Here is a 26,948-nt window from a genome sequence, read left to right as displayed (position 1 = left end):
CTACTAGGGAGGCTGAGGCAGGAGAATGGCGTAAACCCAGGAGGTGGAGCTTGCAGTGAGCTGAGATCCGGCCACTGCACTCCAGTCCGGGCGACAGAGCGAGACTCCGCCTCAAAAAAAAAAAAAAAAAAAAAGAGATGGGGTCTTGCTTTGTTGCGCAGGCTGGAGTGCAGTGGCTATTCACAGGCGCTCCCACTACTAAACAGCATGGGAGTTTTGTCCTCTGTTTCTGATCTGGGCTGGCATCCATTGTTTTAAATCATCCCAGGTTCACTTTTTTTTTTTTTGAGACGGAGTCTCGCTCTGTCGCCCAGGCTGGAGCGCAGTGGCCGGATCTCAGCTCACTGCAAGCTCCGCCTCCCGGGTTTATGCCATTCTCCTGCCTCAGTCTCCCGAGTAGCTGGGACTACAGGCGCCCGCCACCTCGCCCAGCTAGTTTTTTTGTATTTTTTAGTAGAGACGGAGTTTCGCCGTGTTAGCCAGGATAGTCTCGATCTCCTGACCTCGTGATCCGCCCGTCTCGGCCTCCCAAAGTGCTGGGATTACAAGCTTGAGCCACCGCGCCCGGCTCCCAGGTTCATTTTTAATATGCAGCCAGAGCTGAGAACCACTGATCTAGCTCTTTCTCCACATTGTACAAATAGGGACCATGAGTTTCAAAGAGGGGCAGGAAAAGGGATGGTGTTGCCTGAGGCCCCCTAGTGAATTAGAACCAAAGCCAGGACTGGATTCCTGATCCCTAATTCCTAGTCCAATTTTTTTTTTTTTTGAGAGGGTGTCTCACTCTGTGACCCAGGCTGGAGTGCAGGGCGCAATTTCAGCTCACTGCAACCTCCACCACCCAGGTTCAAGCAGTTCTCCTACCTCAGCCTCCCGAGAAGCTGGGCATGTGCCACCATGCCCAGCTAATTTTTGTATTTTTAGTAGAGATAGAGTTTTGGCATGTTGGCCAGGCTGGTCTCAAACTCCTGACCTCAGGTGATCCACCTGCCTCAGCTTCCCAAAGTGCTGGGATTACAGGCATGAGCCATCACTCCTGGCCTAGTACAATTCTTTATAAACCATTTTCTTATAATGTAATAAGTCACAATACTTTTTTTTGAGATGGAGTCTCGCTCTGTCACCCAGGCTGAGTGCAGTGGCGCAATCTCAGCTCACTGCAAGCTCCGCCTCCCTGGTTCATGCCATTCTGCCTCAGCCTCCCGAGTAGCTGGGACCACAGGTGCCCGCCACCATGCCTGGCTAATTTTTTGTATTTTTAGTAGAGACAGGGTTTCACCATGTTAGCCAGGATGGTCTTGATCTCCTGACCTCGTGATCCGCCCGCCTAGGCCTCCCAAAGTGCTAGGATTACAGGCATGAGCCACCGCGCCTGGCTTTTTTTTTCTTTATTAGAGACAGGGTCTTGCCATATTGCCCAGGCAGGTCTCAAACTCCTGGGCTCAAGTGATCCTCCCGCCTCAGCTTCCCTAAATGCTGGCGTTACAGGTGTGAGCCACCATGCCCGGCCCATGATACTTTCGAACTCCTACTCTGTGTCTGGCATTGGGCTAGGCACTGGCATAACAAAATTGTACACAACATATTCCTTGCCTTCCTGGGGCCTCCAGATTATCTGGAGGAGTAGCAAATACAGGGATTGTGCATGGTTGCTGAACACTGGATTTTACTGTGAAATGTGAGTCCTTCCCAGTATATTCTGCCATCATTCAGTGCCCTACACGTGCCAAGTTCTTTGTCAGGTCTAAGGATATTAACATGTCTGGCAGGGGTGGTGGCCTGAAGAAGGAATGTGCCACTGGGTTGCTCGGCCTCCTGCTCCCACTCAATTCTTTTTTACATATAAAATAAGGTCCTGGTCCTAATGAGGCCATAGTTTACCCCTATTTTACAGTGATTTAGAGACTCTCACACTGGTCTCCCCTCATCACTCTAGTAAGCCCTAAAAGGGGTTGTCACCAGGCCAAATGTAGTGGCTCATGCCTGTAATCCCAGCACTTTGGGAGGCTGAGGCAGGAGGATCACTTGAGGCCAGGAGTTCAACACCAGCCTGGTCAACATGATGAAGCCCCGTCTCTACTAAAAATACAAAAATTATCCGGGCATGGTGGTGCGCGCCTGTAATCCCAGCTACTTGAGAGGCTGAGGCATGAGAATCGATTGAACTCAGGAGGCAGAGGTTGCAGTGAGCTGGGATCATGCCACTGCACTCCAGCCTAGGTGACAGAACAAGACTTTGTCTCAAAAAAAAAAATAAGAAGAACTTAGGAACACAAAGGAGACAACACTGGAGTCTACTGGAGGGTGGAAGGGTGGGAGGAGGGAGAGGAGCAGAAAAGATAACTATCAACATCCAGGCTTAATAATGAAATTAATAATGGCTCACTGGCTGGGCGTGGTGGCTCACGCCTGTAATCCCAGCACTTTGGGAAGCCGAGGTGGGCGATTACCTGAGGTCAGGAATTCAAGACTAGCCTGACCAATATGATGAAACCCCATCTCTACTAAAACTACAAAAATTAGCCAGGCATGGTGGCATGCACCTGTAATCCCAGCTACTCAGGAGGCTGAGACAGGGAGAATCACTTGAACCTGGGAGGTGGAGGTTGCAGTGAGCCGAGATCACGCCATTGCACTCCAACCTGGGTGAAACTCCGTCTCAAATAAATAAACAAACAAACAAATAGTGGCTCACTGCGGCTCCCCCAGGCTCAAGCAATCCTCCCAAGTAGCTAGAATTACAGCAGGCATGTGCCACAATGCCCAGCTAATTTTTTTTTTTTTTTTTAGTAGAGATGAGGTCTTTCTACATTGCCCAGGCTGGTCTCAAACTCCTCAGCTCAAGCAATCCTCCCCTCTTGGCCTCCCAAAGTGTTGGGATTACAGGTGTAAACCACCACGCCTGGCCTATTTCTCATTTTAGAGAGAAGGAAACTGATGCCCTAACAGTTCTGCTACTTTTCTAAGGTGCGACAGATACTGACAGAGCTGAAGTTCAAACACTGAGCTGCCTGACTCCTGAGTCCACATGTGTAGCCATCATGCTTTACTGGGCACCCCAAAGTGGGAGACTTAGATCCTGGTCCTAGCTGTGCTTTCTATAACCTTGGGTAACTTAGCCCATCTATAAAATGGAATGGAGGCCGGGTGTGGTGGCTCACACCTGTAATCCCAGCACTTTAGGAGGCCAAAGTGGACAATCACTTGAGGTCAGGAGTTAAGGCCAGCCTGGCTAATATGGTGAAACCCCATCTCTAGTAAAAATACAAAAATTAGCTGGGGCCGGGCACAGTGACTCACGCCTGTAATCCCAGCACTTCAGGAGGCCAAGGTGGGCAGATCACCTGAGGTCAGGAGTTCAAGACCAGGCTGGCCAACTCAGTGAAACCCTGGCTCTACAAAAAATACAAAAATTTGTAGGTATTGTGGCACACACCTATAGTACCAACTACTCAGGAGAGTAGTAGCTGAGGCAGGAGAATTGCTTAAACCTGGGAGGCAGAGGTTGCAGAGAGCCAGGATAGCGCCACTGCATTCCAGCCTGGGCAACAGAGCAAGATTCCATCTCAAAAAAATTAAAAAAAAATTAACTGGGCGTCATGGCAGGCACTTGTAATCCCAGCTACTCAGGAGGCTGAGGCAGAAGCATCACTTGAACCCATGAGGCAGAGGTTGCAGTGACCCAAGATGGCCCCACTGCACTCCAGCCAGGGCAACAAAGGGAGACTCCATTTCCAAATAAAACAAAAAATGGAATGGAAAAGGAAGTCGTTTTGTGAACTCTGATGTCTAAAGGGCCAGTGGGTTTGCTCTGAAATGGTTTCTTGCACTGAGTTGGTCCCCTTAATCTCCTCCCCACCATGGGAAGGCTTGGAGTCAGAATGGAGAGAGGCCCAGCTTCCAGGGGTCAGAGAGGGCTGAGCAGAAGAGAGGACGCTGCCCTCCCACATGCTACGTGCACTGCAGCATGCCCCTGGCTCAGGCTCTTTCCCTGGATTGAGGTGATTCTTCCCCAGAGCCCTTAAGGAGACCATCTACAGTCAACAAATAACTCCAGTGACATTACCTGAGCACTTCCTTTCTGCCAGTTGCCTGGTTGGATACAGGGACCAATAGATCCAGTTAGTCCCCTTCTCAAGGAGTTCACAGTCTCTTGGGAGCGACAGACATGTAAACAGCTAATGCTAATGCAAGTACACATGAATATTCAATAGGTGGAAACACAGCCTTCGTGCTCTGGGAGCAAAGAGGGAGCATTTGCCTGAAACCTTGAAAGTAGTGTAGGAGAGGAAGGACGTCCCCGATGAGGGAACAGTGTGAGCAAACACACGAGGTATGAAGTGCAGGACTTGTTCTGTGAAGGGCAAACAGGCCAGTGAGGCTAACTCCAGGCAAGTCCCAAAGGAGACTGTGAGAAATGAATCTGGAAAGAAAATTTGAGGGCATCATGAGGGGCCTTGAAAGCCAGGAGCGAGATAGCCTGAGAGAGGAGATTTGTGAGTCCTGGGGACTTATACATGGGGCCAATTGAGGGGGTGCTCTGACACCCACCAAGAGAGGAAATGCCCCAAGCTCACCCTTCAAATAAGCAGCATCTTACCCTCAAAGGTTTCCCAGCTTGACAGTTTCAGCTCTGGCATCCTTCCCTCCCCCAGCCAAACCCATAAGTGGATCCAGATGGTCATTCCTATTTTAGGTTGGGGTGTGTGTTGGGGGAGGGATAGCTCTGAAACCTATCAATCCTGTCCCAAGCTCAGCCATAACAGGAGCTTCCTCCAGGACCCTACTGTGATCCTGTAAGCTTGGAAGGAAATATTAGCCTTTGATGGAGATTTCCCATCTGTTTATGGGTGAAGAGGAAGCAACAGCAGAGGAGTCCGGGGCACAGGCCAGAGAGACTCTTACAATTGGGTGAGAGAACCAAGGTGTGTATGTGAGAAGGGGTGTTCTGCAGGGATGAATCCATCATTTAAAAAAAAAAAAAAGGCTGGGCATGGTGGCTCACGCCTGTAATCCCAGCACTTTGGGAGGCCAAGGCGGGTGGATCACGAGGTCAAAAGATTGAGATCATCCTGGCCAACATGGTGAAACCCCATCTCTACTAAAAATACAAAAATTAGCTGGGTGTGGTGTCACGCGCCTGTAATCCCAGTTACTTGGGAGGCTGAGGCAGGAGAATCGCTTGAACCCAGGAGGCAAAGGTTGCAGTGAGCCGAGATCACACCACTGCACTCCAGCCTGATGATAGAGACTGTCTCAAAAAAAAAAAAAAAAAAAAAGATCTTGTGGATGGGTTGTGGTGGGGGGCAAGCCAAGCCTGGGAGACCGGCCCCAGAGGATCTGGCTTCTATCTTCAGGTACCTGGCCCTCCTCATGCCCCTGTTTCTGCTGCTGCCTAGGCCAAGGGTAGGATGATGTGGACCTTAGGAAAGGAGCCAGGGCTCTGTGGTCTGACCCTCTGCCTGAGCACTGTGCCCACCAACCCAAGCCCATTAAAAAGACTTGAGACACCAAGAGGTAGCAGGTAACAAGCTAGGTTCCTGCGTTTAGACTGTAACCAGCATGTGATACCAAGCCTGTAAGTATTTGCTTTTCATTCAATATAACAAATATTGATTAAACAAATACTATGTGCTAGGCACTATACTGGGCATTGGGTGTACACATGTGAGCAAGACAAACAGAGTTTCCAGTCAAGTGGGTGAGGTAAATAGTACACAGCTACAAAGAAGCTATGAAGAAAAAGAACAGGAGATTAACGGGATTTATCATTTAGATTGGGACGCCAGGGATGGGCTCTGAGAAAGTGATATTTTATCTGAGACAGGAAGAATGAAAGCTAGCCACTTTAAGTGGGTAGGAGTAGTATTTCAGGCAGAGGGGAACAGTGTGTGCCAAGTCCCTGGAATATGAAGGAGTGCATGAGAGGAACTGAAAAAAAGGGCCAGGATGGCTGTAGTATAGTAAATAAGGAAGGGGCGTGGTCCAGATGGTGCAGGGCTTTGTGAGCCATGGTAAGATATTTGTGTTTCATATTAAGTGCAATGAGAAGCCATTGAAGGTTGGCAGATTAAATGTGGTACGTGTATTAGTACTACCAAACTTATGGCAGGTCCTGAGAGACTTACTTTGGTTGGTTATTCATCAATACCTACAATAAATTTTTAAAGGGTACCCAGCAACCCTGTGCTAGAATTATGGGTTGACAGTCTTGGTAGTGAGATGTCTAAGGCACAGACCTTCCTCACAGCCTGTGGTCCAGAAGAGATTAGATAACTACAGTGATTGAATCAAGAAGTAATGTAGGCCGGGCGCGGTGGCTCAAACCTGTAATCCCAGCACTTTGGGAGGCCGAGACGGGCGGATCACAAGGTCAGGAGATCGAGACCATCCTGGCTAACATGGTGAAACCCCGTCTCTACTAAAAAATACAAAAAACTAGCCGGGCGAGGTGGCGGGCGCCTGTAGTCCCAGCTACTTGGGAGGCTGAGGCAGGAGAATGACGTAAACCCAGGAGGTGGAGCTTGCAGTGAGCTGAGATCCGGCCACCGCACTCCAGCCTGGGCAGCAGAGCGAGACTCCGTCTCAAAAAAAAAAAAAAAAAAAGAAGTAATGTAATTTATTCTCAACAACTGTAAACTACACACCTAATCTATTCCAAACCCTGTGCTGGATGCTGGTTGTTGCCCTTCAAGGATCACACACTGCACAGGGGTCAAGGAGAGGTACAAATGTGCTCAAAGAATTTAGAGTGGGTTATAATCACTTTCTAACCCACTGTAATTATTATCACACCTGTGAATCTGTGAGGTCTTTATAAAACATCAATTTATTCAATCATTTAATCAGTAAACATCTAGTGGGCATATGTTTTGCACCAGGAACTGTGCCAGCTACTGAAGTCAAGGACCTTAGAGTTCCATAGCAGAGATAGACATCCCCCACAAAAAAAACATGAAAATATTAGGTGCTACAAACAGGACAGCAAGCTCTCCACAGATCAACATTGAGGGAGGGTAATTCAATGGAAGAAGGACCTTCCCCAAATGGGAAGCTCCTAACTTCCTGAGTGCATTTGTCCATACCTTCCTTTACCTGATTACTCTTTCTGTTCTTTTTTCTTTAAGACTGATTTTAAGTGGCAGTCTTCCTTCTGACTTTGGACTCTCCCCCACTTCCCCTCCCCACCCCAGTAGACTTCATTTCCTTTGTCTGTCTTGGTATCCTTTAAAAAGCCAAAAGGCTCCAACATTTGAGCCTGGCTTCTCTGTAAGTATGGTTGTGTGTGATCTCAAACAATTAACGTTCCTGAGCCCGTTTTTCCATTTGTACAATGAAGGGATTGGATCACATCACATCTAAGGCTTATCATTTACTCCAGTAAGTATTCACACTCTTGTACACAGTGCTCTGCACGGCCTTCCCTTCTTTGCACCGCTGCACCCATACCCCCACTCCCGTGCCACATGGCAGACATCAAGACTCAACTCAATAATATCCTATCTTCCAGCAGGTCTTCCCTGTATATACAATAAAATACATACACACACACACACACGTGCGCACACACAATTGTAGTCTCTCCTTCCTTTATGCTACCACTACCTCGTGAGAGGACCACAGAATGAAAAGGGCAAGGGAGGTATAAGACTTGGGTTTGGGCCGGACGCGGTGGCTCACGCCTGTAATCCCACTTTGGGAGGCTGAGGCGGACGGATCACAAGGTCAGAAGTTCGAGACCATCCTGGCTAATATGGTGAAACCCCACCTCTACTAAAAATACAAAACTTAGCCGGCCGTGGTGGCACACGCCTGTAATCCCAGCTACTCGGGAGGCTGAGGCAGGAGGATAGCCTGAACCTGGGAGGTGGAGGTTGCAGGGAGCCAAGATCGTGCCATTGCACTCCAGCCTGGGCAACAAGAGCAAAAAATTCCACCCCCTCCCCCCAAAAAAAACACTTGGGTTTGAATCGTGGCCTCTCACCTCACCTCCTGAGCCTCAGTTTCTCACTTGTAACAGAAGGGAAATACCTAATTTGAATGTCTAATCAGTTCATGGGGATTAGAAACAATTCTTGTCAAGTGCTTGGCACCTAAGAAGTGCTCAATAAATAGCGACTGTACCACACCTCCTAAGAGCCCTCAGCGTACAGAGTTCTTTATAAGTCTCCGGCGCTAGACTGCGAACTGCCTGAAGGCATCCTTTCTGCAGCCGCGGGGCCTACGCGGCAAAGACTCGGGGCTGTCAGGCGCAGAGGGAGTGGGGCGGGGCTGGCCGGGCCCACAGGGACGCGGCTCGGATTCCCGGGGGAAGGCCAACCGGGGCGGACCCCATCTCCCGGAAGTGACGCCATGGGGACTAGCGGCACTACAGCCGGGGCCAGTCGCCGCGGGGCGCGCGCAGCATGGCGGAAGCGGAAGGAGGTTCTCCGCTCTTGTTGCCGCCGCCACCACCCCCGCCCAGGATGGCGGAAGTGGAGGCGCCGACGGCGGCCGAGACGGACATGAAGCAGTATCACGGCTCCGGCGGCGTCGCCATGGACGTGGAACGGAGCCGCTTCCCCTACTGCGTGGTGTGGACGCCCATCCCGGTGCTCACGTGAGTCTCTTCCGGCATCCGCCTGGGGACGAGGAGGGCCCAGGGAGAGCCGGAGTCCACGCGGCGTCCCTCGGCTGGCCCGGGCTAGCCTCCGGCCCCGACGCGTAGCAAGCCTTTTCCTCGGGTCTGGCCCGCACGCCTCGCCCAGTCACCAGAACCCCGCCGTCCATGCAGTGCCAGTTTGTGCACACGGTTGGGACACGCTCCCTGCTCTCAATACACCTGGTGTAGCCGGGGAGAGAGTTGTAGGCCAGCAGGAAAGGGCAAGTGGCTGGGAGACTCGAGCTGTGGGTGTGTAGAAGAGGGAGTCCCTCATCGGATCTGAGGAGACATTTTTATTAATTCAATGGTTTATTCACTCATTGAGCAAATGCTTACTGGTCGCTTACCATATTCGACATCCCGCTGGGTCTGGGAGCAGGAATGGGAGTTTGGTTGGGACCACACGAGATCCTGGGATGCCAACATTGGAAGGGCCGCCAGAGATCTGGGAGTCCAACCCTTTGTCTCACGTGCCGTCTCAGTTGCAAAGCAGGTTTAGATCCCAGGTTGTCTGCCTCACAGACCAAAGTTTTTTCTATAACATCAGCCTTTGTCAGGGGAGAAGCAGGTGTTCTGGTACCGCTTGCCGCCTTTTGGGAGGAGCTCTCATATGGGGAGAGGTGGTTTGCCCTCCTGCTTCAGCCTTGACAGCTGATAAATGTAACCCCTCCTCACCGTGCTGGACAGTTTACCAAGCTCTTAAACCCATTTTCTCAGCATTAAACATCCATTTTCTAAGGTGGGTTATCTTCTCAGATGGTGAAGCTGAGCTGCTTGTAGCATTAAGTGTCTTGATCAGGTTCGTACCCCAATAAGCAAAGGCATTAAGAACTCAGTTTTCTGATCTAACTTGCTCTTTGCCCTATGTTTTATCCACTCTCACCTGATGGGATAACTTGTTCCCCTGATATCAATAACAGCCAAGTGGTGATGTGGAGAAGGGATCATTTGGGGCCTTAGGTGTTGCTGATTCTAAAAAGATCGTAGTTTTTGAATTATGTTAAAATACTTGAATTATTTTGTGTTCTCAAATACTTATGCATATAAGAGCATCCAACTGTTCTTTAAAAATAAAATCTTGGGCCAGGCGCGGTGGCTTATGCCTGTAATCCCAGCACTTTGGGAGGCCGAGGCGGGTGGATCGGGAGTTCGAGACCAGCCTGGCCAACGTGGTGATAAATTAGCTGGGCATAGTGGCACGTACCTATAATCCCAGCTACTCTGGAAGCTGAGGCAGGAGAATTGCCTGAACCCAGCAAGTGGAGTTTGCAGTGAGCGGAGATTGCATCACTGCACTCCAGCGTGGGCAACACAGTGAAACTCTGTCTCAAATAATGAAATAAAATCTTAGGAAAATGTGTACATTAATTCATTCAGTGTTCTTTTAACATATGTGCTAAGTGACCCCTATGTTCCCAGATAGTTCTAGGTGATGTGAATATAGAGTGATGAATAAAGGAGATACGGTCTTTACACCTTTGAGAGTTTAAGTCATAGTGGAAGGAGATAGACAGTAAACAAGTAAGCTAATAAAAGAGCACCTGATAGTGATTAGTGCTGTGAAGAAAATAAAATATTAGTGTGAAAATAACAGGGAGGGGCTGGGTGTGGTGGCTCACTTCTGTAATCCCAGCACTTTGGGAGGCCAAGGCAGGCGAATCACCTGAGGTCGGGAGTTCAAGACCAGCCTGACCAACATGGAGAAACCCCATCTCTACTAAAAATACAAAATTAGCTGGGATGGTGGCGCATGCCTGTAATCTCAGCTACTCAGGAGGCTGAGGCAGGAGAATCGCTTGATCCCAGGAGGTAGAAGTTGCGGTGAGCCAAGATCGTGCCTTTGCACTCTAGCCTGGGCAACAAGAGCAAAACTCCGTCTCAAAGAAAGAAAGAGAGAGAGAGAGAGAGAGAGAAAGAAAAAGAGAGAGAAAAAGAGAGAGAAAGAAAATAACAGGGAGGGATACTCAGGAAATGTATTGGTTTTCTTAAAACTGTCTTGTGATCCTAAACTCTCTTTGACCTTATTCTCAAAAACACCATTTGTGGCATGGTCCTCTGCAGAGAATGGTAGCAGCGTGAGGTGGAGGCACCACAATCCCTGATTATCTGGGCCAAAAGCAGCTCATAGCCCATTTCTCCCATTTCTGTTCAGATCTGTATACAGGTGTTCATAAGACCAAGATGAATAAGATGCTCTGTTCCTGTCAAACGGTTCATGTTCCCTTCTGTTAGTCCATTCTTGCACTAATACTTGAGACTGTATAATTTGTAAAGATAAGAGGTTTGATTGACTCATGCTTCTGCAGGCTATACAGGAAGCATAGCGGCTTCTGCTTCTGGGGAGACCTCAGGAAACTTCCAGTCATGGTGTAAGGCAGAGGGGGAGCGAGGCATCTCACATGGCGGGATTAGGAGCAAGAGGGAGTGAGGGGGGAGATACTACACACTTAGAAACAACCAGATCTTGGGAAAACTCACTGTCACAAGAACAGCACCAAAGGGATGATGCTGAACCATTTATGAGAAAGCTAGCCTCATGATCCCACCACCAGGCCCCACCTCCAACATGGGGAATACAGTTTGACAGGAGATTTGGTGGGGACAGATCCAAACCATGTCACCTTCAAAGGACTCACCTCCAGCAGGAGGGAGATAAAGGTCAATTAGCCATCGTAGTATTACTGTATAGTGATGATTGCAGAGCTAGGCATAGATGTGGCACAAGGAACTCTCACCTGTCTTTTGAGGAGAGATCAGAGGAGGAAATGGAACCCAAAGATCTGTCTACCCCCTCAGAGATGTTGGTAATTCTGCATGAAAAACCAGTATAGTGCTCACCTTCGCAGCACGTATTCTAAAATTGGAACAATACAGAGAAGATTTACATGGCCCCTGCGCCAGGATGACACGCAGATTCGTGAAGCATTCCATATTTTTGTCACCCTGGACTTCGAGCAGGAGATGGCCACCGCTGCATCCTCCTCCCTGAAGAAGAGCTACGAGCTGCCCGATGGCCAGGTCATCACCATCGGCAACAAGCGGTTCCAGTGTCTGGAGGCGCTGTTCCAGCCTTCCTTCCTGGGTATGGAATCTTGGCGGCATCCACAAGACCACGTTCAACTCCATCATGAAGTGTGACGTGGACATCCGCAAAGACCTGTACACCAACGTGGTGCTGTCCAGCGGCACCACCATGTGCCCGGGCATCACCGACAGGATACAGAAAGAGATCAACGCCATGGCACCCAGCACCATGAAGATCAAGCTCATAGTGCAAGTACTCGATGTGGATCAGCGGCTCCATCCTGTCCTCACTGTCCACCTTCCAGCAGATGTGGATTAGCAAGCAGGAGTACAAGTCAGGCCCCTCTGTCATCCACTGCAAATGCTTCTAAATGGACTGTGAGCAGATGCATAGCATTTGCTGCATGGGTTAATTCAGAAGTGTAAATTTGCCCCTGGCAAATGCATATACCTCATGCTAGCCTCACAAAACTGGAATAAGCCTTCGAAAAGAAATTGTCCTTGAAGCTTGTATCTGATATCAGCACGGGATTGTAGAACTTGTTGCTGATTTTGACCTTGTATTCAAGTTAACTGTTCCCCTTGGTATTTGTTTAATACCCTGTACGCATCTTTGCTTTCAACCCTTAGTACATGTGGCTTGGTCACTGCATGGTAAGGTCAGAACGTGCCTGTGGAAGACAAGTCTGTGGCTTGGTGAGTCTGCATGGCCAGCAGTCTGCAATCTATGCAGGGTATTAATATATCATGGCTGAGTGTTCTGGGATTTCTCTGGAGGCTGGCAAGGGCTCCTGAACCAGTTGTTTCTGTCCTGCGGGTCTGTCAAGGTTGGCAAGTCCAAGCCATAGGACCCAGTTTCCTTTCTGAGCTGATGTTTTCCTGCCAGAACACTGTGGGCCATTACTTGCCTTGAGTTGGAAGCAGTTTGCATTTACACCTGTAAATGTATTCATGGTTCTAATTTATGTAAAGTTTTTTTGTATGCAATTCTCAATTCTTTTTTTTTTTTTGAGACGGAGTCTTGCTCTGTCACCCAGGCTGGAGTGCAGTGGCCAGATCTCAGCTCACTGCATGCTCTGCCTCCCAGGTTTACACCCTTCTCCTGCCTCAGCCTCCCAAGTAGCTGGGACTACAGGCGCCCGCCACCTCGCCCGGCTAGTTTTTTGTATTTTTTAGTAGAGACGGGGTTTCACCGTGTTAGCCAGGATAGTCTCGATCTCCTGACCTCGTGATCCGCCCGTCTCGGCCTCCCAAAGTGCTGGGATTACAGGCTTGAGCCACCGCGCCCGGCTAATTCTCAATTCTTTATTATTATTATTATTATTTTTTTTTTTTTTTTTGAGACGGAGTCTTGCTCTGTCGCCCGGTCTGGAGTGCAGTGGCCGGATCTCAGCTCACTGCAAGCTCCGCCTCCCGGGTTCACGCCATTCTCCTGCCTCAGCCTCCCGAGTAGCTGGGACCACAGGCGCCCGCCACCTCGCCCGGCTAGTTTTTTGTATTTTTAGTAGAGACGGGGTTTCACCGTGTTCGCCAGGAGGGTCTCGATCTCCTGACCTCGTGATCCACCCGTCTCGGCCTCCCAAAGTGCTGGGATTACAGGCTTGAGCCACCGCGCCCGGCCCTCAATTCTTTAAAGAGATGAGAACAGATTTTGTTTTTCTACTGTTTCGTGAGAACATTAGGCCCCAGCAGCACCTCATTGTGAAGGAAAAATAAAAGTGCTGCAGTAACCAAAAAAAAAAAAAAAGAAAGAAAAACCAGTTTAATGGCTGCTGCTACTAAAAAAACAGCTAGATTAGATGCTTCCTCTGGCCTAAACATTGTATGTTCACTCACTCAATCCTTATGTCAGCCTATGAAAATAGATACTGTTGTCCCCATTTTATAGATGAGGAAGTAAGGCTTAGAAGCCAGTGTGGGACTTTTTTGCTGAGTTAGCCTACCTTCCCAGATTGAGCTCCAGGGTGAGTGAGTCATTTATTCATTCATTAAATCTTTATAAAGCACCTATTATGTACTAGATCCTAAATAGAAGGTAGTCCACAAAGTGGCTCTGGACCTGCCTTCCTGGAGCTTCCAGGCTGACAAACCACTTTGAGGGTTTCTTCTCTGGGGCTTCCAGCCTTTACTCTGATTTCCATCAGCTGCTGCCAGCACAGCTGTGGCGTGTGGAATCCTGGTTGGACCCAGACTTCCTCCCAAGCAGATGAAAGGAATGGGGGCAGAGATGGGGGTGGAGAGCAGTCCTGAGATCAGGATGAGCTACTTTCCCATAATCCTGAGTGTCCATCCTGTGGCCTATGGATCTTCTGCAACTTATTCTATGTTAGTGCAATCAGTCAGATAGTGCTTATGTATTGAATACCTCGAGATGACAACACTGAGCAGCTGCCAAGCAGAAGGCAGGGTCCTAGGCACTGTGTAAATGGATAAGTCTATCCATTTAATCCTCACAGTAGCTCCTCATTAAGGTAATTTTTACTATCCACAGAGAGATAGGAATGAGTAACTTGCCCAGAACAAAGTCAAGCCTCAACCCAGATGATATCTGAGCATGACTTCACTCTTGGCGTTTGTTTGTTGTTTTTAATTTTTTATTTGTTTATTTATTCATTTATTTAGAGACAGAGTTTTGCTCTGTCCCCCAGGCTGGAGTGCAGTGGCGTGATCTCAGCTCACTGCAACCTCCGCCTCTGGGGTTCAAGTGATTCTCATGCCTCAGCCTCTCGAGTAGCTGGGACTACAGGCACAACGCCACCATGCCCAGCTGATTTTTGTATTTTTAGTATAGGCAGGGTTTCCCCATGTTTGCCAGGCTGGTCTCGAACTCCTGACCTCAAGTCATCCACCGGCCTCTCCCTCCCAAAGTGCTGGGATTACAGGCGTGAGCCACTGAGCCTGGCCTTGGCTTACTGCAACCTCAACTTCCTGGAATCAAGCGATCCTCCAGTTAATTTTTAGATTTTTTTTTAGATACAGGGTCTCACTGTGTTGCCCAGGCTGGCCTCAAATTCCTGGGCTCAAGCAATCCAACTGCCTTGGCCTTCCAAAGTGCTAGGATTACAGGCGTGAGCCACAGCACCCAGCCCCTGACTCCACTCTTAAATGCAGGATGTTCATTCATTAGTCAACAAATATTTAGTGAGTTGCAGCTATATGCAGGCACTGCTGTAATAAACAAGACAAAATCCTTGCTGTCTCCGAGCTTATGTTCTAGTGGAGAGACAGCATGTAAATAACTGAGATAATTTTGGATAGTAGATACTATGAGGGAAGTAAAGCATTGTAGTGGAATCTGGGATTGGGTGGCTGTGCAGGAAGACACCGTTCAGGCAAGACCTCCGAAGCTGACAGTGAAGCTGAGGCCTAATCAGTGAGGAGTTAGCTGTGCCATGCTCTTGGGGAAGAGTGTTGCAGACGGTGGAGAGGGCAGATGCAGAGAAAGCATAGGGTGGGAGGATTCAGCATGTTTGAGGAGCCACAAGCAGGCAGTGTAGCTAGAGAGGGGAGTGAGAAGAGGTTCAAGGGGTAATTACCGCCACAGTGTTGGAAGAAGTTTGAAGTGTATTATAAGTGTAGTAGGAAGCCATTAATGGGCATTGAGCAGGGGAATGATGGAATCTGAATTTAGTTCTCAAAAGACCACTCTGTCCCCACCATCCTCTCAAGCGCTGAAGCTGTAGACCTGGAAGACCCCTATCCTGTCAGCTGTAAACTCTCCAGTCTTCATTTGAAAGATCTTTTGAATCCATGTGCTTCTCACCACCCTGCCCCTGATCCTCTAGTCAGGACCTCCGTCATCTCTTGCCAGTGGTACAGCAGTAGCCCCTGAGCTGACCTCTCCCTCTTTCATTCTTGCAGGCACATGCACCACTTTCTTGCTCTGCAGTGGTGGTTTCTGCCTGTCGATGCTCTGTCCTTTCACAGGTCAAGGTTAAAAGTCACCTCCTCTGTGAAATCTTTACTGACTCCACCCCAACCCCCTGTAACTGCTTTTTTGAACTGCCTCTCTGGAGGCTTGGCCTCCACCCCTAGCCAGGTGCTTTGTGCTCGTGCCCAGACAGCATTGAGGCCAGGACGTGGCCACTGGCCCTGTGAGTTCTCCTTAAACTGGATCAGTCTGTCCAGCACCCAGGTCCTGTAGGGCCATGGTTCTTAGAACGCAGACAGGTCTGGGGTTCCTATGTGTGGCATATTGGGGTGCATCTGGGATTTGTTGTTTTTTAATGCCTGTGGTTTTTTTAAAAAGGAACTTTTATTTCCTGGCATACACCATGCTTCTGTTCCAATTTCTACCCTTGCACATTCTGTTTCTTCGTTATTTTCTCAGGGAAGCCTTTCCTGAACTCCCCCACCCACATTGGTGTCATGTTCGCCCACCTTTTTTTTTTAACTTTCTTATTGAGGTATAACTTATGTACCAAACGGTGCACGAATCTCAGGTATACAGCTGAAAGAATTTTTGCATATCACGCACTCATATAACCACCACCCAGATGGAGGCTAGAAAGCATTGCCAACACCCACAGGACCCCCTTGTGCCCTCCCAGTCAGTTCTACCACAGATTCCACCCCGCTGTGGACCTCTAGCCGTAGATCAGTTTTGCCTTTTCTTGGACTTTGTGTAAACAGAGTGCTGTGTTACCCACTCTGTGTAAGATTTCCTTCATTCACCCTTATGTCTGTGAAAGCCTATGTTGTGTGTATCGGAAGTTACACTCTTTTTCATTATTATGGACTATTTCAATGTATAACTGTACCACACTTATTCATTGTACTGTTGGACATTTGGATTCTTTATAGTTGTTTTTATCAATTTTATTGAATTATAGTTTATACACAATAAAATGTACACATTTTAAGAGTACAGTTCAATGAGTTTTGGCAAATGTTATTTCCCAGGGGGTGAGGGCAAAGAGGGCTCCAAGAGTGAAGCTGCTGAGGCATAGAGTATAGTGCCAAACTGTTTTCCCCAATGGTAGAAACAGGCCGGGCGCGGTGGCTCACGCCTAATTCCAGCACTTTGGGAGGCTGAGGCAGGCAGATCACTTGAGGTTGGGAGTTCGAGACCAGCCTGGCCAACATGATGAAACCTTGTGTCTGCTAAAGATACAAAAGTTAGCCAGGCATGTTGGCGTGCACCTGTAGTCCTAGCTACTCAGGAGACTGAGGCAGGAGAATCGCTTGAACCCGGGAGGTGGAGGTTGCAGTGAGCCAAGATTGTGCCACTGCACTCCAGCCTGGGCGACAGAGCGAGACTCTGTTTTTTTGTTTTTTTTTTTTTTGAGACGGAGTCTCGCTCTATCGCCCAGGCTGGAGTGCAGTGGCCGGATCTCAGCTCACTGCAAGCTCCGCCTCCGGGTTTACGCCATTCTCCTGCCTCAGCCTCCCGAGTAGCTGGGACTACAGGCGCCTGCCACCTCGCCCGGCTAGTTTTTTGTATTTTTTAGTAGAGACGGGGTTTCACGGTGTTAGCCAGGATGGTCTTGATCTCCTGACCTCGTGATCCACCCGTCTCGGCCTCCCAAAGTGCTGGGATTACAGGCTTGAGTCACCGCGCCCGGCCAACTCTGTTTAAAAAAAATAAATGGTAGAAACAGTTCATCCCTCCCACCAGCAGTGAATGAGAGCTCTGGTTGTCCCTTGCCCTCACCTGCATCGGTGTTGCTGTCGTTTGAATTACAGCCGTCCTGGTGGGATGCTGAGGTGTCCCATTGTGCTGCCAGTTTGCAGTTGCCCTTGTCTGTGCTTCCCCAGCCCTCTGAATCACCCGAATGACCATTCATCAGCAAAACATAATATTCACATGCTTCTGTGCGGTATGAAGTGTCCCCAGCATCTGTCTTAACTGGCTGAAAGATCCCCTAAGCTCTGTCCCTTCCCTGTCCTTTTCCTCACAGGTGGTTTTTCCCCATCATCGGCCACATGGGCATCTGCACATCCACAGGAGTCATTCGGGACTTTGCAGGCCCCTACTTTGTCTCGGTGAGTCCCCATTCTGCCCACCCTGGGGGGTCCAAGGTTTAAGTGGAAGGCTGTCCTGTCTTGCCTGCAGGCTTCCTGTCTCCCTAGACCCAGGAGAACACAGATAACCCGCAGTCCTGGCCCTGGCCCTGTACCCCTCACCAGTGTTTGACCCCTTTCCGCCTTCTCTTGCCTCCAGGACAGGCCGGGAGGGCAGTGTGGCCAGAAGGATTCTTAAGTAACTGACCCAGCCCTTTGCCCCCACCCCTGGGGTACCGAGACATGGGTAGGGATTAGAGGCAAGAGTGGAGAGTCAGACCATCCAGGAACCACATCTCTGGACCTTCAGAAGGTGGGAGTCAAGGTGGGGGGACAGGGGAGGCTGATACGGTTCCCTGGGTGTGGTCATGGAGAAGAGAGGGTGGGGCTTTAGAATGAACCAGCTGTGTTCTCAGGTCTGTTCCCTGGGGATGTGACCAAGACTGGTCCAGTGGGCTAGCAGCAAAGAAGCATGCATCATCCTGTCTCCAGGTGTCAGAGACTGGACTGAAGGGGTGTGGTGGCACCAACCTATTTATATTAATAGTTGTCATGATCATCTTAACACGACAAAGGTCTGTCACTTTGTACTTAAAAATGCTTTCACATCCATTATTTTGTCATATATTTTTATGGTGATTAATCATTGGCCAGGTCTGTCAGCAGGGTCTCCCTGATCTGAACTCAGAGTCTGTCTCTGTGTAACTCCTGTACCCCAGGTCTAATGTGATAAGTCTAGGACTTCACTGCAGTGTCTCCCTCACAGGAAGTCCCTCTGGGCCAGGGTCTCTGCCCTGCTATGAATGCAGTCAGACTGCTGGGCGCAGAAATGGGCTCCATGTGGGCCACCACTGTTGAGTCTGGAGGCCAGACCATGATGGAAACCTCCTGCTGGTCCTCAAAGATCAGAGAAGACTGACCAGAGAACTTGGAGAAAATGAGGCCCAGAGAGGGCAAGAGAATTCGTGGGTGCCACACGAAGGGGCAGTGGCAGTTGGAGCCCTAGGTCTTTGATCTCTGATGCAGTGCTCTATGCACTTGTGCCACACTGCCTTCTTCCTGCAGAACAGCCACTAGCTCTTTAGATGCCATGCCAGCCCCAGGGCAGGACCCAGGCACCACTTCTGGCCCCCCCACCCCTGACATACCCCTTCTAAGTCACTGCACTTCACCACCTACCCAGGTTTGTCATCTGGCCCCAGTGTAAGTTCCTTACTGACTTCTGCTTTTGTCCCTCAACAGGAGGACAATATGGCCTTTGGAAAGCCTGCCAAGTAAGTGATGAACACCCATGTGGCTGGCTCTAGAGGCAGGTTGCTCCTGCCCAGGCGGGCCAGGCCTTCTGGGGCACAGTAGGGGACAGCACCCTGAGGATAGAGTATTTGGGGTGGAGAGGGAGTCAGCCAGGGTCCACCAGAGCATGGCAGCCCCATACGGAGTGCCTACCGCACCAGCCCCTGGCTAGGGCCTTTACCTGTAGACCATCTGGGCCTTGCCACAGCTCTTCAGGTTTGTATATTCAACTCCATGGCAAGGGTGAGGAAAGGGAAGGGACTTGGTCAAGGTCACACAGGAAGTGGCAGAGCTGGGACCCACACCCAGATCTGTCTCCCTCGAGACTCACTGTCCTGCCCTTTGGGAACAAATGAGCTATGGAAGGTAGAAGAGAGGCATTGTTTGGAGCTCTGCTGGAAAGTTCTGGTTGGAGAGGATAAAAACTGTTCAGCCTTTTGGGAGCTATTGCTGGTTTGGTTGTGGGACATTTTGTCTTCATCTTTGCGGTCTTGGGTGCCCACCTCAGCTGCAGGCCTGGTGACAGTGCCTCAGTCATCAGTGTCCTCAGGTGACCTGTTGCCCAAGGCTGCACTGGGGGGAGGGACTAGGCCAAGGAGGAGTTGGTGTCCCACCCAGCCGAGATGGCCTGGAGCAGGGCTTCCTGCTGCCTGCTCTGGCTTCCTCCGGCAGGCAGCAGTGTAGTCCAGGAGCCTCTGGGCCGCCAGGTATTCGCTGCCAGCTGCTCTTCAAGGACAGCTTTAAGGGCATCATTTTCCAAGCAGCAGCCCCTAAGCGGCCCCAGTCCAGACCGTGGTCCCTAGACTCCTCCACCAAGCCATTCCCCTACACAACAGCCAGGGGGCACCCTGACCTCCCAGCTCTCCTTGGCCTGAGACCCACCGGGCACTGTGGTGCTTGGAACCTCACCCACTTTGAGGTTTATGGGCTTTAGCACCATCAGCTTCCCTCCCACTCACCCTGGCAAGCTGCATGGGAGACGGGGAGAGTGCTTGCTGCTGGGTAAACTCCCCACGTGATGTGGCCTCACCTGCATCTCCAGCCTTAGCTGCCAGCATTCCATCACCGTGTTCCTCCTTCCGCATCCTCCAGGAGGGCTCAGTCACTTCAGTTATGGGACACGCTGCCCAGTTTTATGCCTCTCACTTAGCTTAAGCTGTTCCCTCGGCCTGGAATGCCCACCTCTTCTTTCTTTGCCTGGCTAACCCTCTTCCTTCAGACTGGACCCAGGTGTCACCTCCAGGAAGCCTTCTCACACCCATCTTAGTCCTTCTGGCTGCCATAACAAAATCTCATCGATTGGGTATCTTAGAAACAACAGAAATATATTTCCCACAATTCTGAAGACTGGACAGTCCTGGGTGCAGGTGCTGGTAGAGTCAGTGTCTGGTGAGGACCTGAGGTGCCTTCCCACTGTGTCCCCACGTGGTGGAGGGGTGAGGGGTCTCCCTCAGGGCTCTGTTATAAGGACATGGATCCCATTCATGAGAGCTCATCCCCTCCCAAAGGCCCCACCTCCTCATACCATCACCTTGGGGATTAAGATTTCAACATATGAATTTGGCGGGGACACAGACTCTCAGCATAGCACCCCTAACTTCATTCCATATCCCCCCAGGATCCCCCATGGCACCAGCCTCACCCTGTGTCACAGTTGACTGCCACGTGACACTTACCCCAGATCTGGTTCACTGCACACCTTAGCACCCAGCTCAGGCCCGGGCACAGGGCAGGCCTCAGAGGACATGCATAGAGCTGAGGGCACAAAGGAGCCAAGTCAGTTTCCAGAGCCCTTCTCTCCCACCAGGTACTGGAAGTTGGACCCTGCTCAGGTCTATGCTAGCGGGCCCAACGCGTGGGACACGGCTGTGCATGATGCCTCTGAGGAGTACAAGCACCGCATGGTAGGTGGGCCAGGGCGGCACCAGCACTCCCCAGGCAGGGACCAGGGGGGAAACTCCCTTGCAGCCCGTCCTGACCAGCCCTTCCGGTGCCTCCAGCACAATCTCTGCTGTGACAACTGCCACTCGCACGTGGCACTGGCCCTGAATCTGATGCGCTACAACAACAGCACCAACTGGAATATGGTGACGCTCTGCTTCTTCTGCCTGCTCTATGGGAAGTACGTCAGGTGAGCTGCCCTCCTGCCCGCCCACCCACACGCTGCGCAGAGGCTGCTCTCCCAAGGATCCTAGAAAGACCATTCCTGGTGTCCTTCAGTCAGCCGGGACAGTTGGAACAGATGGCAGTTGGAGCCGTGGTGGTTCTAGAGTGACGAGCTGAGGGCCTGGTGGAGAGGGAGGTGGCTGTACTGGAGTCCAGCTCCACCTGGGCCCCAAATGCAGCTCTGGCACTTACCCGCTGTGAGACCATGGGCAACTGCCTTGGTCTTTCTGAGCCACAGCTGTCCTTGGTGAAATGCAGACAATGATTCCAGCTCCTCAGGGAGGCTTCTACAGATACCTGTGCTCTGGTAAAGTGAGCAGATAGATCCTCTCAGAATGACTGCCCCCACAGGTCCCTTCCCAGGCAGAGAGGTTGAGTGAGTCGCCCATGGTCCCCACAGCATGGCCACAGCAGAGCCCAGACTCGTGAGCCAGCATAGGCTAGTGCTGATCTGGCCACCTCTCCAAGCTTTCCTCTTAGCCATGTTCATCATTAAGAGCTTCTGAAAAGAAGACTTTTAGGGATATTTTTAAGTACTGCATGGCTTTTAGAAGTCCCGTGAGAATAACTGTGGTCACACAGAGGTTGAACCCAGGCCGCCGGCTCCCAGCTGCTTTGCTGCAGCCACAGCACTGCTGACCCCTGCCAGCCCCGGACCTCCCAGCAGTCCCCATTATGAAGTCCGTGGGCAGAGGGCACATGTGGCTTCCATACCGAAACTGCAATTCCTGGTCCTCTTGCTGGAGACCTCACCCCAGAGGTGGGTGGCTATAGATGGAGCCAGTGAAGCCTAGAAAGGGGGAGCACGTCTCCTGTTCCCAACCATCGAGGTGTCAGTAAATCTCCACCAGGAGCGTGGAGCAGCCCCTGACCAGGACCATAGCTGGTGATCCCCCATAGTGAGCAACCAGGCCCACCCTGCTTCCTTGATGGACCAAGTTTGGGGTGAGGGGATGGTTGTAGGGTTTTCCTTAGGGATGGCAGCACCCTCGGGGTCTGTGGGTGCACAGGGCTGTGGGCCGCACGCTTGCTCGCCAGGCCCTGCCCACCTATGCTCTCTCCTTTCTCTGTCAGCGTTGGGGCCTTCGTGAAGACCTGGCTGCCGTTCACCCTTCTCCTGGGCATCCTCCTCACCGTCAGCTTGCTCTTTAACCTCCGGTGATGGCTGCTCTGTGGCCCCGCACCCACCAGGGTCCCGAGGAAACAGCCGCCATCCCTTTTGGTTCCAGATTTTTTTCTCCTCACCCCAAAAGGCACGGTTGGGCCTGCTGTTGTGGACTGGGGATCAGGGCTGGCAGGATGGAAGGGCTGAGGACCAGCATGAGGCGGGGGTTTGTTGTCTCCCTGCCTCTCAGAAGCACCCTGTGCCCTCCTCCCCAGGCCTGTGACGCTGGCCCTGGAAGCCCCTTTGTTCTTCTGTTGAAAGGCCTTGTCTTCCCTCTGTAAAGCTGCTCCCGTCACTGCCTGCTGGGGTCCTGCCTCAGCCCAGCCCAGAACGGGGAGAGGAGGACATTTGGGCTCACCTGTCAAGGTGGCCCTGGGACCAGAGCTGGATTGGGAGCCTGTCCTGCATTAGCTCTGGTCCCAGCATGGGGTGAGGTATACTTAGTAGACTCTGTAAGCCAAGCTGCCCTAGGACCTTCACCAGTGGCCTCTAGAATGGTCCAGAGGGGCTGGCTGGTCCCTTTGTCAGACTTCTGCCAGCAACTGCCCTGGGGGACGTGTGTGCCCATCTGGCATCCTCCAGCCCATGCAGTCCTCTCTTCACTGTCCCACAGCCTCCCAGTGCCTCCCAGCATGGGACCCATCTACCCCTGCAGTTTGGGGCCAGAGAGGTGAGTGGACCTGACACGTGCCAGAGTGACTGTGTAGACAGAGCAGTGTAGACAGCACTCAGCCCCAGCCCCAGGTGTGGACGTCACACTGGTGATGGCTCCCCTGGGTGGCCTGCCAGCACAGCCAGTGCCATTAGGGAACTGAAGGGGCTGTCCACCGCCTAACTCCAGCTCCCCCTTTCTTCACGTCACCAAGGCCCTGTGCTGCCCGCCTCGCCCCTCTGTGGATTCCTGTGGATTCCTTTGGGAAGGGTTCCCGGGGCAGGACAATAAAGACTTTTGACTCCAGTTGGTGCCTGTCATTGTTTTCTCCCTCTCTGGGGCCCCCTCGCCCCTCAGCTCATAGCGTCTTGGTATTCTTGGGACCCTCTTACCCTTGACGAGGGTCTGGTTGCCAGCACCATGGTTGAGTCTGTGTCCAATACCTGGAGCCATCAGCATCCCTCAGGTATATCCCACCCCTGCAGTTTGGGAATTCCCTGCCATTCTACATTCCCCATTCCAAAGCTTTCCTCTTGAGGCAGGTGAGCATTGAAACCCCTTCCATTGTCCCTGTTGGGAAGGACTTATAGGATTGGGGTTAGGACTGAGTAGGGCCTCCACTGCTGTCCCCACTGCCCCCAGGGGTGCTGAGTTGGGGATGAGCCAAGAGCACTGCCAGCCTCTGGCCCCTGTATCCATCCAGCCCTCGCCTAACTCTGATCCTTTGCTCTCCACCGTCTCTCTCATGGCGGTCCTGCCTAACCAAGGCCCAGCTTAAAAGCTGCTTCCTCCCTGAAGCCTTTCCCAACCCTATCCATGCATCACTTAAGTTGAACTAGCCAAGGATTTGGTCTAGAAGGTAACCATGGAGTCCGTGGTCAGGCATCTGCCAGCTCACTCCCAGACCCTGCAGTGCTGTGATCTCCAAGCCTGAGACTTCAGGGCAAGGCAGAGGTGCCCTCCCCACTTCAGAGCAATTCCATTTACTTTTCTTTTTTCTCCTTTTTCTTTCTTTCTTTATTTTTTGGGAGACAATCTCACTCGGTTGCCCAAGCTGGAGTGCAATGGTGCGTTGTCAGCTCACTGCAACGCCTGCCTCCTGAGTTCAAGTAATTCTCATGCCTCAGCTTCCCAAATAGCGGGGATTACAGAGGCCTGCCATACAAATATTAATTTGTATTTTTAGGAGAGGCAGGGTTTTACCATGTTGGCCAGGCTGATCTCAAACTCCTCAGGTGACCCGCCTGCCTCAGCCTCCCAAAGTGCTGAGATTACAGGCATAAGCCATTATTTTCAGTAGAGACGGGGTTTCACCATGTTGGCCAGGCTGGTCTCAAACTCCTAACCTTGTGATCCGCCTGCTTTGGCCTCCCAAAGTGCTGGGATTACAGGTGTGAGTCACCGTGCCCGGCCTAAGTCCCTGTCTCTCAAAAAAAAAAAAAAAGTCACCAACAGGGAGTGCTTACTCTGTGTTAGGCCTTGTGATAAAATATCGTCTTAGCCTCACAACAGCCCTACAACAAGGTAGATGCCACCATCCCATTTTACAGATGAAGAAGTAAGCAGAGAATTGATTTGCTCCAGGTCACAGAGGTAGGAAAAGTGGAACTATGGTTCAAACCCAGCAGCTGGGCTCCAGAGCCCCCACTCAGAGCCACCCTGTGCGGTGGCCTCACTGGAGCACGGGAGTGGAAATGAGAGGTGCTGTGATGCGAAAGGAGAATGGCCGCGGAGGTGAAAAGCTCTCCTGACAGCAGCAGGCCTGTGAGATGGCTCTTGTCCCCGCTTCATAAAGGAAGAGAGTGAGGCTTACAGGGATTGTCATTGATCCCAGGCCACAAGGGAACCATGCGGCAGAGCCAGATTTTAACCCATATCTGCTGGCCTCTAGGACCCTGTCTCTTAACGTCCCTCTTAACAGAGGGACGTTGCCTAGAGACTGGCTGCAGTGCAGGGGCACTGAACTCTGGAGGAGGCTGAGCGAGTCCTAGAGCTGGGGAAAAGTATTCCCACAGGGAGCACAGAAGGCCCAGGGGTGTTGAAGGACAGGAAATAGTCCATAGCTAAGGCTCTACGGGTATAGGTGATGAAGGGGAGAAAGCCAGAGTAAGGGCAGCAATCCTGAGGGCCAGGCTGAGGGCCAGGCTGTCCTGGGAAGTGGTGAGGCTTCCATCTCAGGACGTGTCTAAATGGGACTGGACTGGTTTGGAAATGTGTGAATGGGCCCGAGGGATGGCCTGGCTGTCTGCTGGCACCTTCCAAACCAGAGGATGACAAAAGTATGTTCAAAAGCGGTGCAACAAAGGGCCAGAGAGGCCTCGTGTGGCCACAAGGAGGCAGGAGAAGAGGAGGCTTCCAGAAGAGGCTGAGCGGGGACTGAGACCTGGGCAGGGGGAGAACAGCGGAGACAGACAGATGGGAGGGCACCTGGAGTGAAGTGTGGACAGCACCTGGAGGTGGCAGGAAGCAGCAGGAGGCCAGGGGCCAGGATGATGGGGGCTGGTTACAGAGGTGGAAACTTGGAAACAGGTTTCAAGTGGGGAAGAGGCCAGATGAATGCAGGTTGAAACACAGCAAGAGAGATGGCTGGAAGTATCAGTGTCAGGGAGTCACAGCTATAGGAAGGACAGGAGAACAGAGAAAGGAAGGGAAATTTAGAAACCCGAAAACCAGATAATGAGGTTTCATGCCTTCCAGGAGGGAGGGCTGCTGAGAGGTGAGAAGGGGGCAGAGAAACATCATTGCAGGTGCCAGGACCAGGATGGCAGGAAGGGGTGAGGATGCTGTTGGCCACTCTCCTTCCGTTTTGAGGGCCTTAATGGAGGAGGCAGCATCACAGTAACGGTCCCACAGCAGCTGCTCAATGGGTATTGCATGTGTAGGTGCATAAATGCATTAATCAAGAGTTTACTGGGGACTGGGCAAGGTGGCTCACGCCTGTAATCCTAGCACTTTGGGAGGCTGAGACAGGTGGATCACCTGAGGCCAGGAGTTCAAGACCAGCCTGGCAACATGGTAAAACCCCATCTCTACTCAAAATACAAAAATTAGCCAGGCATGGTGGCGGGCACCTGTAGTTCCAGCTACTCAGGAGGCTGAGACATGAGAATCACTTGAACCCAGGAGGTGGAGGCTGCAATGAACCAAGAACGTGCCACTGCACTCCAGCCTGGGCAACAGAGCGAGACTCCATCTCAAAACAAACAAACAAATAAATAAGGTCTTCAAGGATCTCACTGAATTTTAATGAAAATCCTCTGAGGAGGGATTATTACCCCCATTTAACAGATGAGGAAAATAAGATTAACTTGCAAAAAATAAGTAGAGAAGCCTCAACTGTGGGCTGAGATGGAGGAAGGGCCCTCTGTCTCTCAGTGGTGGTGGAAGCCAGTTCTGATGACAGGGAGGAAGAGTGGGTTTTTTGTTTGCTTTTGTGAGACGGAGTCTCGCTGTGTTGCCCAGGCTGGAGGGCAGTGGCAAGATCTCAGCTCACTACAACCTCCGCCTCCTGGGTTCGAGCGATTCTCCTGCCTCAGCCTCCTGAGTAGCTGGGACTGCAAGCACTCGCCACCATGCCCAGTTAATTTTTGTATTTTGAGTAGAGATGAGGTTTCACCATGTTGGCCAGACTGGTCTCAAACTCCTGTCCTAGAGTGATCCACCCACCTCGACTTCCCAAAGTACTGGGATTACAAGCATGAGTAACCGTGCCCAGACTGGTTTTGTTTATAAACCACCCCTTGGCCGGGCGCGGTGGCTCAAGCCTGTAATCCCAGCACTTTGGGAGGCTGAGACGGGCGGATCACGAGGTCAGGAGATCGAGACCATCCTGGCTAACATGGTGAAACCCTGTCTCTACTAAAAAAAAATACAGGCCGGGCGCGGTGGCTCAAGCCTGTAATCCAGCACTTTGGGAGGCCGAGACGGGCGGATCACGAGGTCAGGAGATCGAGACCATCCTGGCTAACACGGTGAAACCCCGTCTCTACTAAAAAAATACAAAA

General features: G+C 51.2%; 1 protein-coding gene, 1 non-coding gene and 1 pseudogene across 4 annotated transcripts; all 3 read left to right on the top strand.

The window, feature by feature from the left end:
• Window positions 1-8,357: 8,357 nt before the first annotated feature.
• TMEM222 (transmembrane protein 222) lies at window positions 8,358-23,250 on the top strand. Of its 2 annotated transcripts, XM_033227601.1 has the most exons (6): window positions 8,358-8,599; window positions 17,566-17,650; window positions 18,911-18,942; window positions 20,769-20,865; window positions 20,962-21,092; window positions 22,202-23,250. In XM_033227601.1, the coding sequence occupies exons 1-6, from the start codon at window positions 8,406-8,408 to the stop codon at window positions 22,287-22,289; spliced, it is 627 nt and encodes a 208-aa protein (XP_033083492.1). In that variant the 5' UTR covers window positions 8,358-8,405; the 3' UTR covers window positions 22,290-23,250. The 2 variants fall into 2 exon arrangements, with proteins under 2 accessions (XP_033083492.1, XP_033083491.1); XM_033227600.1 differs by having other exon boundaries at window positions 8,362-8,599; window positions 20,769-21,092.
• On the top strand, window positions 10,574-12,755 carry LOC117093040 (annotated as a pseudogene). Its single transcript, XR_004441011.1, has one exon. The product of XR_004441011.1 is annotated as an actin, alpha skeletal muscle-like (transcript).
• On the top strand, window positions 11,472-11,578 carry LOC117094145. The gene has a single exon (XR_004441453.1). It is a non-coding gene; the product is annotated as a U6 spliceosomal RNA (small nuclear RNA).
• Window positions 23,251-26,948: the final 3,698 nt, after the last annotated feature.

Source organism: Trachypithecus francoisi, unplaced genomic scaffold (assembly GCF_009764315.1).
Source record: "Trachypithecus francoisi isolate TF-2019V2 unplaced genomic scaffold, Tfra_2.0 Lachesis_group12, whole genome shotgun sequence".
In the NCBI taxonomy this organism is placed as follows: domain Eukaryota; kingdom Metazoa; phylum Chordata; class Mammalia; order Primates; family Cercopithecidae; genus Trachypithecus; species Trachypithecus francoisi.
The sequence above is the reverse complement of the archived record's forward strand: the minus strand, read 5'-3'. Positions and strand labels throughout refer to the sequence as shown.

Excerpts from the sequence above, each read along its gene's own strand:
- TMEM222 (XM_033227600.1), top strand. The coding sequence starts at position 8,406 with ATGGCGGAAGCGGAAGGAGGTTCTCCGCTCTTGTTGCCGCCGCCACCA. Across the intron at positions 18,943-20,768 it reads GCCTTTGGAAAGCCTGCCAA|GTACTGGAAGTTGGACCCTG; the intron begins GTAAGTGATGAA and ends CTCTCCCACCAG. Across the intron at positions 21,093-22,201 it reads CTCTATGGGAAGTACGTCAG|CGTTGGGGCCTTCGTGAAGA; the intron begins GTGAGCTGCCCT and ends TTTCTCTGTCAG.